Source organism: Rhopalosiphum padi, chromosome 1 (genome assembly GCF_020882245.1).
Source record: "Rhopalosiphum padi isolate XX-2018 chromosome 1, ASM2088224v1, whole genome shotgun sequence".
Lineage (NCBI taxonomy): Eukaryota > Metazoa > Arthropoda > Insecta > Hemiptera > Aphididae > Rhopalosiphum > Rhopalosiphum padi.
Genome location: NC_083597.1, coordinates 38,370,622 through 38,388,157, shown reverse-complemented (window position 1 = coordinate 38,388,157; position 17,536 = coordinate 38,370,622). Strand labels below are relative to the sequence as shown.

The window sequence follows — 17,536 nt, the reverse complement described above, 5'->3', positions numbered from 1 at the left end:
ATCGTGTTTGTCGTTATGGGCGAACACTAATTTAATTATGTATCCATCACTGATATTAATTTAGTTCTATATTACATTATTACCCATTTATCTTAATGGAAAAATTTTAAATATTCTATGCCCGCCAAGAATTTTGATGATGGCCTTCGATAAAAAAAAGTTGGTTACCACACTTTCTATGCTGTGTTTGATGGTTGTAGTTCTACCACGGTTACGGTAACCATAAGAAAACAGTCCTTATCTCGATTTCGTCATTATCACCGCAATACACCAATTCGGCAATACCGCATCACTGTCCGCACAAATCACATCTCAATTCACAATAATATTCACAATTCATCATAGCACTAACTGTTAGACAGGATTAGAAATTAAAACAATAGTAATATTGTTTTATTTTCGAATATTGAAGTACTCAAGTGTATGTTGAACCGAACAATATCAATTTTAAGTCTTGAAAATTTCGACGCGATTACATTGTTGTAAGGGTAACCATAATTACAAAGAAAAACAACTATTTACTACCAGATAGTGGTAGATACCAGTACGGCATCCCGTGTCCGTTAACATAGTATATTACAACGAATTATATTATAAAGAAAATGGCATCATTGAGAACTCTCCAAGTACGTATGGTTTTCATTCTATAACCAGCATCACAATAATCAAACATTAATTTCTCTTTATATTTCAGCGTACTTTACGAAATACCCAGGCTGGTGCCATAGATCCAATGCAAGTAGATGCACCTCCTGAAGAAAATGACAACAACGAAGAAGAATCATATGATGTGGATATCGATTCATTCGTAAGGACCAACATGATATTTTTACTAATGATAATTCTTTCTTATTTAGCTTTGTTATTATTATTACTATTATTATTATTATTATTATTATTATTATTATTATTATTATTACTATTATGGACTTTAGGATCTTGACACATATGCCAACAGTTACGTTGGGTTAGCTCGAATTTACAGGCTGATGTATATAGCTGACCATTGTCCAAGATTGCGACCTGAAGCATTACGATTAGCCATTTCACATGTTATCACAACAATGAATGCTAATTTGTATCAAGTGCTACACCATAAACTTCAACAGTGTCAAGGGTAATTATTATTTATTATTATAAATTAGTTTAAAAATCGAATAATTTCAATTTTTTTTATATATTAGAAATATACTACCAGATGTTACTGGAGCTAATCCGGCAGACACAGGACTTCCAGTGTTCAATGCTATTTGGGTAGAAACTACAACTCAAAAATCAGCTATGAAACTTGAAAAACTAGATGGAGATCTTAAGAACTATAAAAGTAATTCAATTAAGGAAAGCATTCGTCGTGGTCATAATGAAATTGGTGATCATTATGTCAATTGTGGAGACCTCATTGAAGCAACTAAAAGTTATTCTAAGGCTCGAGATTATTGTACTAGTTCCTCCCATGTCATTTCAATGTGTCTTAACATAATAAAAGTATGTATCAAGTATGAGATTACATTATTTTGCTATTATATAAAAAAAAAATATATTTATAAACTAATATTTACCAAATTAAATTGTGTTTAGTGCTCATTATATTATTCAAATATTAACAATTTTGGCTTTTTCTACTTAAAAATTCTACATTTAGGTTTGATAAACAGATTTTTTTATTGTTTTTCGTTATAGGTAATAGGTATGAATAAAATAATATTATTGATGTTCTTATTGTTAATAATCTTATCGTTTTTTAGTCTCAGGAAATTATAGTTACTTATTTCCATATAAAATGAATATACTTTTTTATAAAATAGAATTATAATTAATCCATATCTTATTAATTTGAATACATTTTAATTTAATTTAAAAAAAAATAATTTTATTTATTCACAGGTTGGAATTTATCTCCAAAATTGGTCACATGTTATCAATTACATAATTAAAGCTGAATCTACTCCGGACTATACAGAAGTATTATTAGCTTAAACTATTATTATTGGATAATGTATTTATGTTAAAAATATTAATAATTTTTGTTTATTTATTTTTTAGAACTCTGAACTCCAGACAACATACAGTTCTACTCTTAAGTGCATGACTGGTTTAGCTGAATTAGCTGGTCGTAAATACAAATTAGCTGCTCAAAATTTCTTAAAAACAAATCTTGATTATTGGGATTCTTGTGACGTAATGACACCTAATGATATTGCAATTTATGGAGGACTTTGCGCATTAGCTACTTTTAACCGTTTAGAACTTCAAAATAGTGTAATTTGTAACAAGTAAGTTTTACAATATGTATTATATTATCATACATACCTTGTATACATTCTCTAAAATAAAATATATTTTATAATGTGCTAAATAATTTAATATCTTATAAAACTAGTCTATTATGAATTCAAATACGTATTAGGATTGTATTATAGTTCAATCTCATGACAGTTTATATCACTTGATGTATTACTAAAAAAATTAATTAATATTTTAGTACTTACTGTATTAAAAGGATCAGATACTTAAAGACAAACGTATACAACTACCAAGACGATTAACTATTTAAAAGAATAAACATTTTTTCTGTGCGGCTATACTACTCTCTCTCTCTCTCTCTCTCTTACTCTCTTAGCTATACTTTTCCTAATCTCCATCTTTGACTCCTAATGTAGAATATATGATTTTATATATTTCCATCTATGTTATTCTATATTGTATGTTTGTCTTATGTATATATTACTGCAGTGCACTTATTCATACTAAAAACTTACTCAACTATTAAATTATAACTATATTAATAGTTAAATAATTAATGTACTAATATTTTTATGAAACAAAGTAATAAAATACATTTTTTTAATGATATTTTTCATTATTTAATCACTTATAATATGCTGATATAATAGTTATCCAGTATTTATTGTATTATATAAAATGTGTATCATTATTAATATTTATAATGTTGCTTACATTTTTTTATTGGTGTAATAATATCATATTTTATCTCAAAGCTAAAATAAATGTTTAGATATTTTATTTACAGTATTATTATTCTCATTTAACAGTCATTGTCATGTATGTAACTTAGGTTTTTGTTTTTAGCTCATTCAAATTATTCCTTGAACTAGAACCCGAAGTACGTGATGCTATTTTCAAGTTTTATGAATCCAAGTATGAAGTCTGTTTAACAATTTTGAACAAAATAAAAGTATTAAACATTTATTTGTATATTCCTATCATATTGTTTGTTCTAAATAGCTATAAAATTATACAATATATTTAATTTTAGCCAATTTTACTCCTTGATATGTACATTGGATCTCACATAAACCAGCTCTACTCTAATATAAGAAGCAAAGCAATGATTCAATATTTCTGGTGAGCAAAATATTTAACAACATTTAAATCATAATTTTAATAATACTTAAACTTATTATTGTTCAGTCCATACGACTCTGCTGACTTGAGAAAAATGGCATTATGTTTCAATACGCCATTGCCTGATTTGGAGAATGAACTTATGCAATTAATTTTAGATGGACACATCAAGGCTCGTATTGACTCTATTAATAAAGTAAGTCTTATTGTATTTGACTTAAAAGTTTTAAATAAAAATAAAAAATTGATTTATACTTTAATATTAAAAAAAAATATGTTGAAGTCACTTGGCTGTATATTAGATTTTGAGTATACCTCATCATTCAGTAGCTATATTAAATTTGAATTCAACATAGAAACAATAATAATAAGCCTAAATGGTGCTCATATCTATCTTTTCAGAATGCTATAGTTAAGAATCTTATATTAAGTTTTCATGTTTTTCGACTGACCATAACATTCTTAGTTCATTAATTTCAAATTGATTGGTCAAAAAATATTGTAATATTTTTAAAATTATACAATTTATAAAAAAGTAGTAGTATAAATTATGTAAATAATGTGATATATTCGGTGAAAATGTCAAATATCGGTTATTTGTTTTTAATTACAACTATGTCTATTAAAAAATAAATTGACAATGCATGAATATTCCTATTATTCACAATTACTTAGATAAGTATAAGATTTTACTTTTTAAACCACCAAAGCATAATCTAGTTCCAATTTGTATCACTAAACAACCTCAAATTTGACAAAACATTTTTACTGCTTTAAAATGGCACTAAAATTTTATTTTAAACTAATACATTCATCATTCTACTCAGAGTTTAAAACTAATTTGTAAGTTTTACTTATATGGATGTATAAATTAATCCTTAAATTTCATAAGGTATCCAAAATCTTGAATTTTTTCATGTTGGTATTACTTCATAAATAAATGCTATTATTTGACTTGTTGTAATTTGTTATTTTAGATCCTTTACGCTAAGCATCCAAATCAAAGAGTAGAAACATTTGAGAAAGCCATGTCTATGGCTCAACAATACAGTAGATACATGCACATTCTAATACTGAAAAGTCAAATGATCAAACACCAGTTGAATTCAAAACTCAGTAAAGTTGAACGTCTTAACAATATTGGGAAAACTATAAATGTAGATTTTGTAAAAATATCTGGATAAAAAATTGTTTACATCTTATAATTATCATAAATGAAATAATTGGATTGTATAATATTTTTTTCATTAAACATAACAAACTTCTTACACAAATATTGTTTTTATCAATAATTGTATTTTTGTAAATTAATTATTTCACAAAGCAATATTATTGATGTAATATGTATATACTCTTTTTTTTTTAAATTACAATTTGTATTTATAGTTTAAACTAATAATTTGTATTAAATGTTCAAGAAAAGCTAATTTGAAGATTGAATGTGGATAACTAATAGGAATTATGATACAAGATTAATAATCAGAAATATTTCCATTGGTTAAAAATGTTGTAAATGTTCCGTCAAAATATTTTTTTTACATTTAATTTTATAATAAATGACCACTTCTTAGTTTAAAAATCATATAATTTTTCAATTACAATGATTATGATATGAATTAAATCCAAAATTAATTACTTGCTTAGTAAGTTCCTTGCTTACTTATAAAAAACCTGTGAAAATTCAATTTAAAAAAAAAAAAAATATAAATATTTAACTATATTTAAACTAATATTAGAATATATGTTTAAAGTATTAAATTATTACACTATTGAAAGGTTTTTTTATGGTATTTGCACAATTTTTGAATAGTATTTACAGAATGCCAGAATGATAAATAATATAGGGAATATACAATGCACTTTTAATATATTGAATATTTAAAGAGACCATTGAGGGTATTTTAATGATAATTTTAGCCGTTAAAGATGTAGTGGAGACTGATCAAGTAAGTACTAAGTATGTCAAAAATATTTATGAAAAAAAATTAAGCTACCTACTTATATTATTACCTTTACGTTGATTATTATTTATTTTATGACTTTAATGTGTTTTGTAATAATTTGTGATAAAAAAAAAGTAATAAAATTCATAGTGTATACTATTTGTAATTTGCATGGTCAGTTTTGTAGGTAATAGGTTTATCAATGTATTTGCTGTTTGCGGTTGTTTACTGAATACACAGATAAACAGAAAACATAAATTCATAAATAATAATAACAATTACATAACATTCATACTTCAGAGCTATTTTTAGGTTTCTGGTTTTATACCTATAAATTACATTACAATTAAAGATATAAAATGTTTTTAACAATTCAAATAATTGCGTAGTTGAAGTTATTTATGTAACATCGCCATAAAATACAAATGGGGTGCAGGCAACATTACTTTAGATAATTACCCATCCCTCAAAAAAAAATTTTCCTTAGCACCTAATGGCTAACCTATGTACTTAATAATCTATACGACTATGCACTACATTTTTTTTTTTTTTTTTAATAGACATTAAAAGTCTATATTATTAGTTATAAGTGTTATGACTTATAACTAATATTATAGTATACTAGTTTATGAATTATGATAATACCATACTACCATACAAATATACAATACACATAATAATATATGTAAAGTATAATCGTTGTACAACCCGCAACTTTTCGTGTCTGAGATAATAAAATAATAATGTATTTTATACTATATCCTATTTATATACTATTTAAATTTTCTAAAATAACATTTTTCCCGTCGAATTCGCCCCTGGTACTTCATAATATACATAACACTAACACTAGCAAGGCCGCGGGGGTTAGCCTTGAACACAAGCCTAATCATCAACTGAAATCACTATTGTATTATAATATTGTAATTAATTTTAACTGTACAAAATAATTTGTATAGTATATTTATATGTATACTTTAGTAGTTTAGTCGTCATACTTTACGAGTACAAATGTCCAATGGTCAGTAATTTGAGTGATTATACATTTTATACCCTATATGTAATTTTGGAACTAAACTTTTGAATCTTTAAAATGTTCAAAACTATTAAAACTGAAAAAGCAATAATTAAGAAATATTCTATTGAGGTTTTATTGGTTTTAATGTAACAACCTATAATTAAGTATATGTAAAATTTAAATCAACAGATAAATTAATGTTAATGCCTAATACTGAATACTTATTAATTATTATTTAGGTAATAGGTATCATTAACCATTAATCATAATAAATTAGTAACTTGTGTAAACATATTATTAATTATTATTATACATATATAGTTTGCCAGTTTGGTAAGCACTTATTTTAGTGTTTTAGGTTCATATTAAAGCGCAAAAATGAACTTTTTTAGTGCCTTAACTTCCGAATTTAATTTATTCATGAAATGTTTAAATATTATGTATCAGGATGGTCGGGCTAACCCAACAGAGAGATCGGGAAAATTCCCGATGGGCACTAGCCATTATATAATTGGCACATTTTATTAAATCAAATTACCAGCTATATCCATGTGTTTTGTCACCTATTCTCGGTTCCTATTTAAAGTGTTTAAACGCTACACCCAAAATAAATAAATCGAAATGTAAAATCCAGTATCACCGACAAGACGACATTACGACAAACTAGATTGTACCTATATTTATATTATATAGACGAATTTGTGAAATAGATTATTTTCGTCGCTTATCTATAAATATTAAATACCTACTGGTAAATTAATGTACTTACAGATAACTGGGGATAATAAAACATAAATATATTTTTAAATTATAATTGAACAATATTATCGTATTTTATAATGGGGACATTGGAGACAGAAAGAAGAATAATATCTATATTATATATAATATAATATTATATAACTATTGCGGAACTGTGCTTATTATTACATGTTCAATTTTCTATCATATGATGATATATTTATTTGAATTATTAAGACTATAGATAACTTTGAATCTACAATAACTGCTCAACTATTTCTAAAAATATTTAAAAATAGGAATAATTTCACTTAGTAAATACTCAAAAACTAGCAGAATATGCATTTTGCAATCAAAATCACTAAAATTAAATTGAAAATGTTTGAAAACATTTATGAGGCTACTCTAAAATTTGATATAGTTGGACAAACAAAAACTTAGAAGAACAAAATATTGATTTCAAAGTTTAAGAATCATTGGATAAGACTATGAGAGGAAAAAATGTTTGGTAAAAAATTAACTGATGATGTTATGACGGTTGACCCAGTAGAAACATTTAAAATGTACGTACTTATCAGTTATTTTTAATATAATAATATGCAAATATGTAACTAATGCATGATAAATTATAATAATAATCTAGAATAAGTAGAATATCGCTTAAACTTTAAGCCTTAAAGGAGAAAAACCCATTCACAGCAGATTTTTTTCTATTTAGATTAGAAATATTTTAAACAAATTTGATTTTAGCCTGAATCAACTATAAAAATATACCTATGTAATTTGCCTTTCAAAATGGCCAAATTATAATGAAAGTTATAAATCTGAAAGAAGAATTATTAGATTTTATTAAAAATGGCTATAGAACTTAGAAACTTCGAATTTGAGACTGAGAATTTATATAAAACAGATTGAAAATATGGAGGGATCTATAAAAAGTATAGAAGAAGAAAAAAGGGAAAAGTGTTATGATATCAACCCTTATGTACCTAATTACAGAATTAACATTTAACGTTATGATTACATATTTTGTTACTTAAATATTTTAGTAAGTAGTTACATTATACGATACAAAATGTACTCAAATGCATATTATAACTTATTTAATGTACTTAATACTTATATAATATATAAATAATGTATTAATATTTAATGTTATATCTCTTAAGCTTATCTTCAACTTAAGTTTTGAAGGTTGAACGCAAAAGAAGTTTTTCTATGTTATAATACATAAAAGCTGATTTGACTGACCAGTGTGACAAACATAATTTGAAAACTATCATGTTAATGCAAATAAATAAAAATATATCTATATTATGTATATATATATAATCATGTAAGTGAACACACGAGACATTAGCTAATAAAAAAATTAATTCACTGTCTTGAGAGGCTATTACATAATATATTATATATAACTTACTTTTCATACATATTTCAGATGTTACTATATTAAATAACATATCAAATATGGTAAAAAATTAAATGTAATTATCATGAAAAAACTGTGACTATGTAGTTTTGATATTATGATATTTTTTAATTGATATATGAGTACATTGGCCAACTTACGATAAACCTTGTATTACATTTATAAGACTTTTTACTCGCAAACAAAAATTTAATCGTAGGTACATAAATAAAAAAAAAAAATCAATATTACCTATATATTTTAATATTTTAATTTCATTATACCTATTATAACAATATTCTATATCAGAAACAACCCTCAGAGTTGAAGATCTTATAATAAGTTTTTCTACTTATAAAGAAATACACATTAACTCAGTGCTTGATTTGGAAAAAAAACTAGAAGAGAGACTCAGCGGATGTTTGATGAACGACCGTTCCCCACAAAATGCACTGTCACATTACCGTGGAGGGGCAAAGTCCTTCACACCTAAGGGGGGGTATAATAACCGCCTATAATTCCTAAAAATCATCATAAAAAATTGATTATACAAAAACATTTTATAATATATATTATATATGTTTATATTTCTGTGGGCATAATACGATTTCATATTTCTATTATCACGATCTATATTTTACGGTAAGGAATTTTAACAATCAATTAATTTCATAGTTGATATAGATTCAGTACAAATATTATAGTTAGGTATAGGTTATAGGTATATTTTGCATCAGAAAAACTGATGATTTATAAATTCACTATAGTAAAAGTTGCGTTCCCAGCGTTTTGTTTCAAATAAATAGAAGGGGTATGCTAAAAAAAAATTAAATAAAGAAGGGGAACTTCGTCCCCTCCCCCAATCAAACATTACATTAACTATGAAAAAATAACAATATTGTACAATCCATGATATAATTATATCATGGTACAATCCATACATTCATCACTTCGTCTGAATCTAAAAATGATCGCGTAAATTAGAGGGGTATCAAATAATATGTTATATGTACCTATATTTAGCAATTTAGTACACATTATAAATACCTATATCCGAGCTTTGATGAGCAATATCTGATTGTTGCAGCTATATCGACATATAGTTGCGTTTTTGTATATTCAACTGTAGTAAACAAACATATTATTTTATTATTCAAACAACATAAATATAAAAACGACTAGAAAAAAATAAAATATGATAATAGGTACTTTTTATACAGGTGCCTATAACAAAAAAAAAAAATATTAAAAAGTCAACAAAATATGTATTTGATTTTATACACACATAACACATAATTGCTAACTTAAAATTACCTTTATTGTGTTTTATTCGTAGTATAATAATGACATCAACCAATCTACATTAAATTGTAGAAGTCGTTGAGATTTTTAAAAATATTCAAAATGAACCGTTTAGTAATTTATATATTTTTTATTTTTCAATATATAACAATTTCGGTAAATTCATATAACTGCAGTAATGCATATCAACATATACTAAATGTGCATTATAATTCAAAAAGAGGTAAGTGTAATGAGTGTATAATATATTCAACTTAAATGTTTAGCAAATAAAAAAACAATAATAGCAGTTTGTAGGTATCACATTAATGTAAAACAATAACAACTATAATAAACATTTTGTTAGGTCTTTCATTATATCTATATTATATATAATTTTTACAACTATCGAATTTTGAATTATACCTATTATAAATATTGATCTAAATAAAATTGTGAATTTAAAAGTATTAGGTAACACTTAATTATAAAAAAATAATAATTTCTTAAAAACATTTAATATTTGATATTTTTATGTGTATAAAACTATAAAATATCATGATTATGTATAAATGTATAATACAAAACTATTGTCAATTATTATTAAAAAGGCTCAGATTTTATAGCACTAAAAATAAATGAAATATACACTATAATATGCCCTAAAAACAAAAATAAAATAAAAAAAAAGCAAAAATAAAAATATATTGTTCATAATTAAAAAAAACTTATATTTATAATATTTACTGTTCGATAGGCCAATACGCCACTACGTCAGACTATTTAAAAATAGACTTTAATATGAACGAAAATGTGGGTATTTTTCATATGTATTCAAAAAAAAAAAATTAAAATATATGACAACATTTTTATAATTTTCATACCACAATACCACTTAACATAAATTAGATTAATAAAAATACAAAATAAACGTTATATTATGCAAATTAGCGAAAAATAGCATTATAAAATTTCATATTTGGAGTCCGTGGTGCATAAAACAAATTTATAGCTTACTCTGCTATTTTTATCTGTATCCTATAATAATTAGCAAATGCTACACAATCCGATCCCTAATTATTAATAAATATTATTATTGATAAATTATAAAGCATTTTCTGAGTTTTCATGAGGTATCTATTATTGTATAATATTATGTTAAAAAATATAAATGTTAATATTTAATATTATTTATAACTTTATAAGCAAATCAATAATTTAAAGTAGGTACGCTTAAACCATACAAATATACAATACTCTTTGAGTTGTAAAATAAATAATTAAAAAGTGAATTTCATTAAAATATTAAAATATCATTTATATTTAAATTGTTTTTAAAATTAAAAATAGACGTTAATAAAAAACTTTTTAGAAAATTTACAATCAATATAAATATTTTAATGTTTTTTTTTCAACTGATTACTGCAGCTGAAGTGCTTTATTAAGTTTCGTCTTACCTCTTAGTATATATATGTTCAATAATTTTAATATTTATATAGTTTTAAATTTTAGAGTTAGAACATTATAGAATATAGAAATATTTAGTTTATTCTTTTGTTTTTCAGCCGGGTTTAAATCATTGTTTTGGCAGTTAGGTGGCGTAGACGAAAATGGAGAGTATTGTGAAGACCCCTCCCAGTTAATAAATTACATGATACTAGATGATAACATCAACGATTATATTTCATTAGTAAAAAGTAAGAAAATATTACTCTACTTAATGTAATACCGCTTAGCCTGACCCTTAGAGACAATTGACACTTAAACTATACATGGAATTATTTATATTTTGTATTCTTGTGTAAATACAGACATACAGTAAAACCTCTGGATAGCGGACATTCTCAGTCATCAAAATTTCGTTCGCTATTCAAAGAGGGTAAATTTTTAAAATTCAAAAATGTGTAAAAATATACACTAGGTAAAATGTAATTATATATTATTAATATTTTTAAATTATCGATTCAGCTGTATCGTATATATATATATTATATATTATATAGGTACAATAATAAAATATTCCTTATAATCGTATTTACTGCAGAATTAAATAATATAGGTATAAACTTATAATATATTAATATATTGTTTACGATTGATTTTTGAGAATTATTTCATATTACAAACTACAAAGAAACTTTTATGTGTGACTTTTTATAATTTTGATTTTTGAGGACACTGGGACTACCTCACTGAACTACCTACTAAATTTTAGGTACGCCCATGAAATAAAATACAAAGACAAAAGACATAAGACATAAAGCCATGGGACTATCGGCGGGAAATATTTGGTAACAAATAGATCCATATGGCTTGCCCTTAGACTTATTACAGCTGTTTTACCGTTCCAATATTTAGAACCTTACAATAGGTATTTATTGAATAAAATAAATAAAATATTTTTAAGAACTAAAACGTCTAAAACATTACATTTGTTAAACTATTGTTTAAATTGTATAAAAGATAAATTTTTAAAACATATTAACAGTTTTTAAAATAATGAATGAACAATATAGTTTACTATGATAAAATAATAATCATTTCAAAACCTCGTATTATGGATTTAAACATTTCTCTATTTCGACGTAACATTCATATCAATTAGAAAATGTTGAATTAAAATATTATAATATATCTATATTAAGTAATACTCAAAATGTATTTGATAAAACATTATAAGTATTAAGTAATATGTTACACTTACACAGATATTTAATAGTCGGAGAAAATTCTATTATTCTTAAATCTTTAGATCAATAGCGCTGGCGGAAGGTTTTGTGGGGCCTGTGGCAGATATTTTTCATGGGCCCTAAAAATCATTTTTCGTAAGGCAAAAAAAATTGTCTTGGCACGTACTAATACTTACTCGTATGACATTTTTTTCTATTTTACATAACTCACCTAAAAATATATATTTTTATGTATATAATTAAACAAAGTATTAAACGTAAATAAGTAAATTCTATAATATGTATTTATTTTTTAAAGCATTAAACTATAAATATTAAAATCTTTAATATCTACTATATTATAGATACATTTTTCTTATTAAAATAAAAATTGAATAAATAATTTAAATAATAGGTAAATAATAAATAATTTGTATAAAATGTTTATAGGTACACTAAGTACAAGTTTTACACAAAAAGTTAAAAAAAATTCAAAATTTTAACATCAAAATTAGTTTTTTTTACCAACAATTGTGTGTTTTATTTTCTATCGACATTGATGAATGACGACATTGTATAAAGTATTTATTTTATTCGTAATATAATATATTGCAATAATTGGTTAAACATTTTTTTGGATCGTGCACCCACAAGCTGCCACTGCAGACGGGATTTGTATTTTTGATTTAAAAAACAAAATTGTAAGCTTACAAATCATCTTAAATACTATGAAAGCATCGACGTGTTTATATAGGGTAGGCCGACTAGGCTCGGGCCTATACACAATTTTTACTTGACTGTTTGGTTCCATGTGATATAGGTAAAATCTTCCCTAATAGTTATAAACACACTTACACACTACAGAACAAAACTAGGCTACCCAATTATTTTATGCTGGACACGCCACTATGTATGAAAGACGCGGAACCCTCCCTAAAACGGCGCGGCCCTGGGCAGCTGCCCCTTCTGCCTTGTCCATCCGTCGGCGCTGCGTAGATTAACTTGTTCTTAATGTAAATAATTGAAATGAAACAATTGTTTTGAGTATTTATATTAATATATTATATTATTATTTATTTTTTATTAAATCACAATAAATATGAATAAAAGGCAAAGCAAAGCGATTTTTTTTGATAATTATTTATTTTTAAGTAGTAAAACACTTAAATATGGTCACAATAACATTACTGAGAATAATGGGGGTGGATTTTTTGTATGTTTTCTCACAAATATGATCAAGTAATTTAATCCAACTTTTACGGCACCGAATACGGTGCATAAGGCATAGGATCCCGGCTAGAAATAGAAGGTATGCAAATACCTAAAATAAAAGATCTATTCATTGCTCCACGGTAAATAGTGATGTGGGGACCTAAGGTAAGGAGTAAGGACTAAGGGTTGGAATGTTGGATTATATTTTAAAGTCAAAAACAATGTATACGAATAATAAGCGGTTTGGTTGAACTGCAAACGCCACCACTCCGTATCGATCGAAATCGGCACGCTGAGAATTTCACGTTCGTCGGTCGGGCGACACTGCGTTTGCAACGGTATGCTCGGTGTGGTGGTAGTAATGATGGTCCGATGGAGCGCGGACGAAGCAACAGCTGCAAGCAGTAGGGCTATGGACTATGGAGTACTTATGCTTGTACTATGCTCCATGAGCTGTAGGGCATATGTTGTTTATTATCCACTCCGCGCCGCCCATTCACGAACGACGACAATAGTCACGGGCAAACGGCAGCAGCTGCGCCGTTCACACCGCTCCCCCTCGCCACCGCCAAACGAACAAACCGTCCTGATCGGCGCGCGCACGTCATTACGCTGACGCTTTTAATGATATTTGTTCATTTTCGGCACCCTCCGCCGAAGACCGTCGTGGCCGGCAGTTCCATCGAAAACCGATCGGCCCCTACCCCGCACGGCGCTTTGTTTCCACGTCCACGGCGTCGTGTGTGCCGGATCGGCGCGCGCATCGACGGTTACCACCACCGCGCCGCTACACCAGTCCAACGACAGTGGTACCGACTGCCGAGCGCGCTCGCCGCTGTGTCTGTGTGTGTGTACTGTGTGTCCGCGTGTGTATTATGCACTACTATATTATTATGAGTGTTGAGCTGTATTCGTCATTCAAGTGTGTGTGTGACCACCGTAAATTGTAATTACATTTACGTCCAGATATTACGTATCGCGCGTTTCGGCTGGCCGGAGCGACGACGACGACGTTCGTTAACAATAATTAATAGTAAAAATATCGTCTACACTCCGATCTGACTACGACTAAGTACCACTACAAGGCACAGACAGCACAAGATGCAGTCACAGACGCATCATCAGCTCCCCGGAGCCACGGTCATTCTGAAACTCGAAGAAAATGCGTCGGCCGGTAAGTGTCGAGGCTATAACGATTATCGATGTTACTTTTTACATATTATGATATCCGAGTACCACGATAAATGCCGCGCGAATAACAATTACGATATCATACTAGAATCATTTTTAATCCTAAATTCAAGTGCGTTAGCGTGTAAGACAAGGACCGACGGAATGGTCGGTGACTGGGAGTCGACAACAAGAGGTGTTAAGCTCGCGAGACCTATGCACGGCATGTGCTGGTGTGCGCGATGACTGACGGAAATAGACCTACTTGTGCCGTTGTTCGTAACCGTCGATAATAAATATTATCGGAAGTGTTTTATCGTAGAGCCATAGAGGTACCTATTCTGGCCATGCGATATTCGATCCTAACATCCAATGTATTGTTTAGGTTGTTCATTTACTTTTATCAAATCAGTTTCGACCATCGACAATCTATAATTTTTTATCGCAATAATATACCATTGTAGTTGAAGGTGTTTTTGTATTTTCGTCAAATGTTTTCCTCCACGTTCGTCCGACTCTAACATTGGATCACACTCGCGTAGTTGCGTTGCATACTTACAAGAGTTACAACTACATGCTCTCGCTCTCGACTTTTTTGTGTTCTATGCTCGACGCACGTGATGACGTTTTTGTAAACGTCCATACCGATATATCTATAGGTGTACTTCTACACTACTCAAACTTCACCTACCTTTATTGATTTTAATATTATATTATTATAAACATATCCGCTGACTCGTTTTAACTAAAATGTTTCTGATGCCTGGCTTTTTTCCGATCAGCAAAAATCCGAGGGTGGTGCACATCAATCACGGTTAGTATGTAAAGTGTTTACGAATGCAACAGATGTTATGGACCGAAATCGTAGATTAGTGTTTCTCACGATCTTTAGATGAACGTTTTTACTTTTTACGCTCTATTCCTGACTTACCTAACTGAGTGCATAAGGCACAATAATATTATTGCTGCATCTACACAATTCCATTTTAAGTATTTAATACTGAGTACCTACTAACGTTTCAGAACCTTAACATTTACAAATGTACAAGATATATATCTAGGCAATGATTTAAACCAAATTTATATTTATCATTGTTATTACTTATTAATGTTTAATTTTTCTCGTGTATTGAAGAACAAATTTATTTATGATCTTAATCTTAGTTATTGTGAAATGATAGCCAATAATTTTTTCAAAAGTAATAATATTAAGGCTATTTATATATAATAAATAGTAAGTAGTTTGTTACAAGGTTGTGATTAGGACTTCAATTTGGTCGTTAACAGTGTTATTTTATTAGTGAAAGCTAATTGTATATAGTTATTGATTATGCAACTTATTATTCAAATTATTTTATTATTGCAGCAAGTTTGTTGAAAGTCATTAACATATTATTTAAAAACTTAAGCTCGTTTATGTTTTTTGATATCTATTGATTAATCAATACCAATAAATTTACAATTTAAAGATAGTGGTTAGAATTTTGAAGTGTAATAAAAAAAGATTAGTATCAGCTTATACTTTGGTACTTCCGTAAACATAATTAAATTTATACCTACAATAAAATGCTTTAGACCAAATTATCTTTATTCTAACCTCCCTGGTACCCTTATAATCAGGTGCGTAGCCAGGGCGGGTGTTACAGGTGTAATAACACCCCCCCTCAGCCATTTTATACTTAATATTTTTTTATCAAGATAAAGATGCATCATGTTATCAATTTTGTGTGTGTAATTTTTACAATTAATTTTGAATAACACCCCCCCCCCCCCTAGAAATTTCTAGCTATGCGCCTGCTTATAATAGAGATTTGTTTAGTTTAAATATACTATTATGTATAGACAATAGAATCAACAGATACTAGATAATTTAATAAAAATGTGACATGATACAATAATACAATTTGTTATAAATTTATAGTTGTTGTTTATGAAATCATCTTATCATTAAAAATAAAATAAAATTAAGTAAACTGTGATTAAATTAGATTAAGACCTTCCATGTTAATGTTTCAAGTACGATTAATAGTAAAACAAATGTAGATTTCTGATTTATTTTTTACCCTTTGCTTCTAATTATATTGTGTTAGCCACCCTTGTTCTTCATTACCATTCTCTATCCATGACTCTATCCTTGCACCTTTTCATTACTCATACCATATATTTTCATGTTATTCATTATTCTGTCTATGCCTCGATTCTTTGTTCTTCCTCTTCTTTTATTCCTTCTACATTAATTTCCATAACTACTTTCACAGTCTCTGAATCATTTCTTCTCATAACATGACCAAATATCTCAACTTATTGGTCTCATTGTCCACTCTTAGACTACCCCTAATGTATTAACTTATTATTCTATTCACATTAATCATACTACACATTACACATCATTCACGTTAGCATTTTCATCTTTGTTCTGTTTTATTGTCTAATGCCAAACATTTTAATCCATACAATATGACAGGCTTCATAACTGCTTTATTGAATCTATCTTAATTTTAACAATATCCTCTTGCTACACAAGATATCTGATGATTTTCTTTAATTTCTATTTTTGATCTCATATTTAAAACCACCAATCCTAAGTACTTGAACCTATTCAACTCATACATTATCCCCAATTTTTCACATACAATGTTTAGTAACAACTAGGTACTTGAATGTAATTTATGCAGTAATTATATTTTACTTATTATTTGAATTACTCAATAGTGAATGACATTTA

General features: G+C 27.4%; 2 protein-coding genes across 4 annotated transcripts in view; both read left to right on the top strand.

The window, feature by feature from the left end:
* Positions 1-265: 265 nt before the first annotated feature.
* LOC132917349 (COP9 signalosome complex subunit 1b) lies at positions 266-4,713 on the top strand. The gene is made up of 10 exons (XM_060978054.1): positions 266-626; positions 695-808; positions 936-1,117; positions 1,185-1,485; positions 1,885-1,962; positions 2,044-2,273; positions 3,091-3,196; positions 3,278-3,366; positions 3,433-3,562; positions 4,344-4,713. The coding sequence occupies exons 1-10, from the start codon at positions 603-605 to the stop codon at positions 4,548-4,550; spliced, it is 1,461 nt and encodes a 486-aa protein (XP_060834037.1). The 5' UTR covers positions 266-602; the 3' UTR covers positions 4,551-4,713.
* Positions 4,714-9,852: 5,139 nt separating this feature from the next.
* LOC132917464 (UDP-N-acetylglucosamine--peptide N-acetylglucosaminyltransferase 110 kDa subunit) overlaps positions 9,853-17,536 on the top strand; it is a 29,097-nt gene continuing 21,413 nt past the window's right edge. The window contains exons 1-2 of one of the 3 annotated variants that reach the window (XM_060978212.1): positions 9,853-10,004; positions 11,326-11,457. In XM_060978212.1, coding sequence (XP_060834195.1) covers positions 9,884-10,004; positions 11,326-11,457 — 253 coding nt within the window. In that variant the 5' untranslated portion in view covers positions 9,853-9,883. Of the gene's footprint in view, positions 10,005-11,325; positions 11,458-14,460; positions 14,816-15,391; positions 15,626-17,536 lie in introns of those variants that run through there. The other 2 variants (XM_060978213.1, XM_060978214.1) reach the window with 2 other exon arrangements.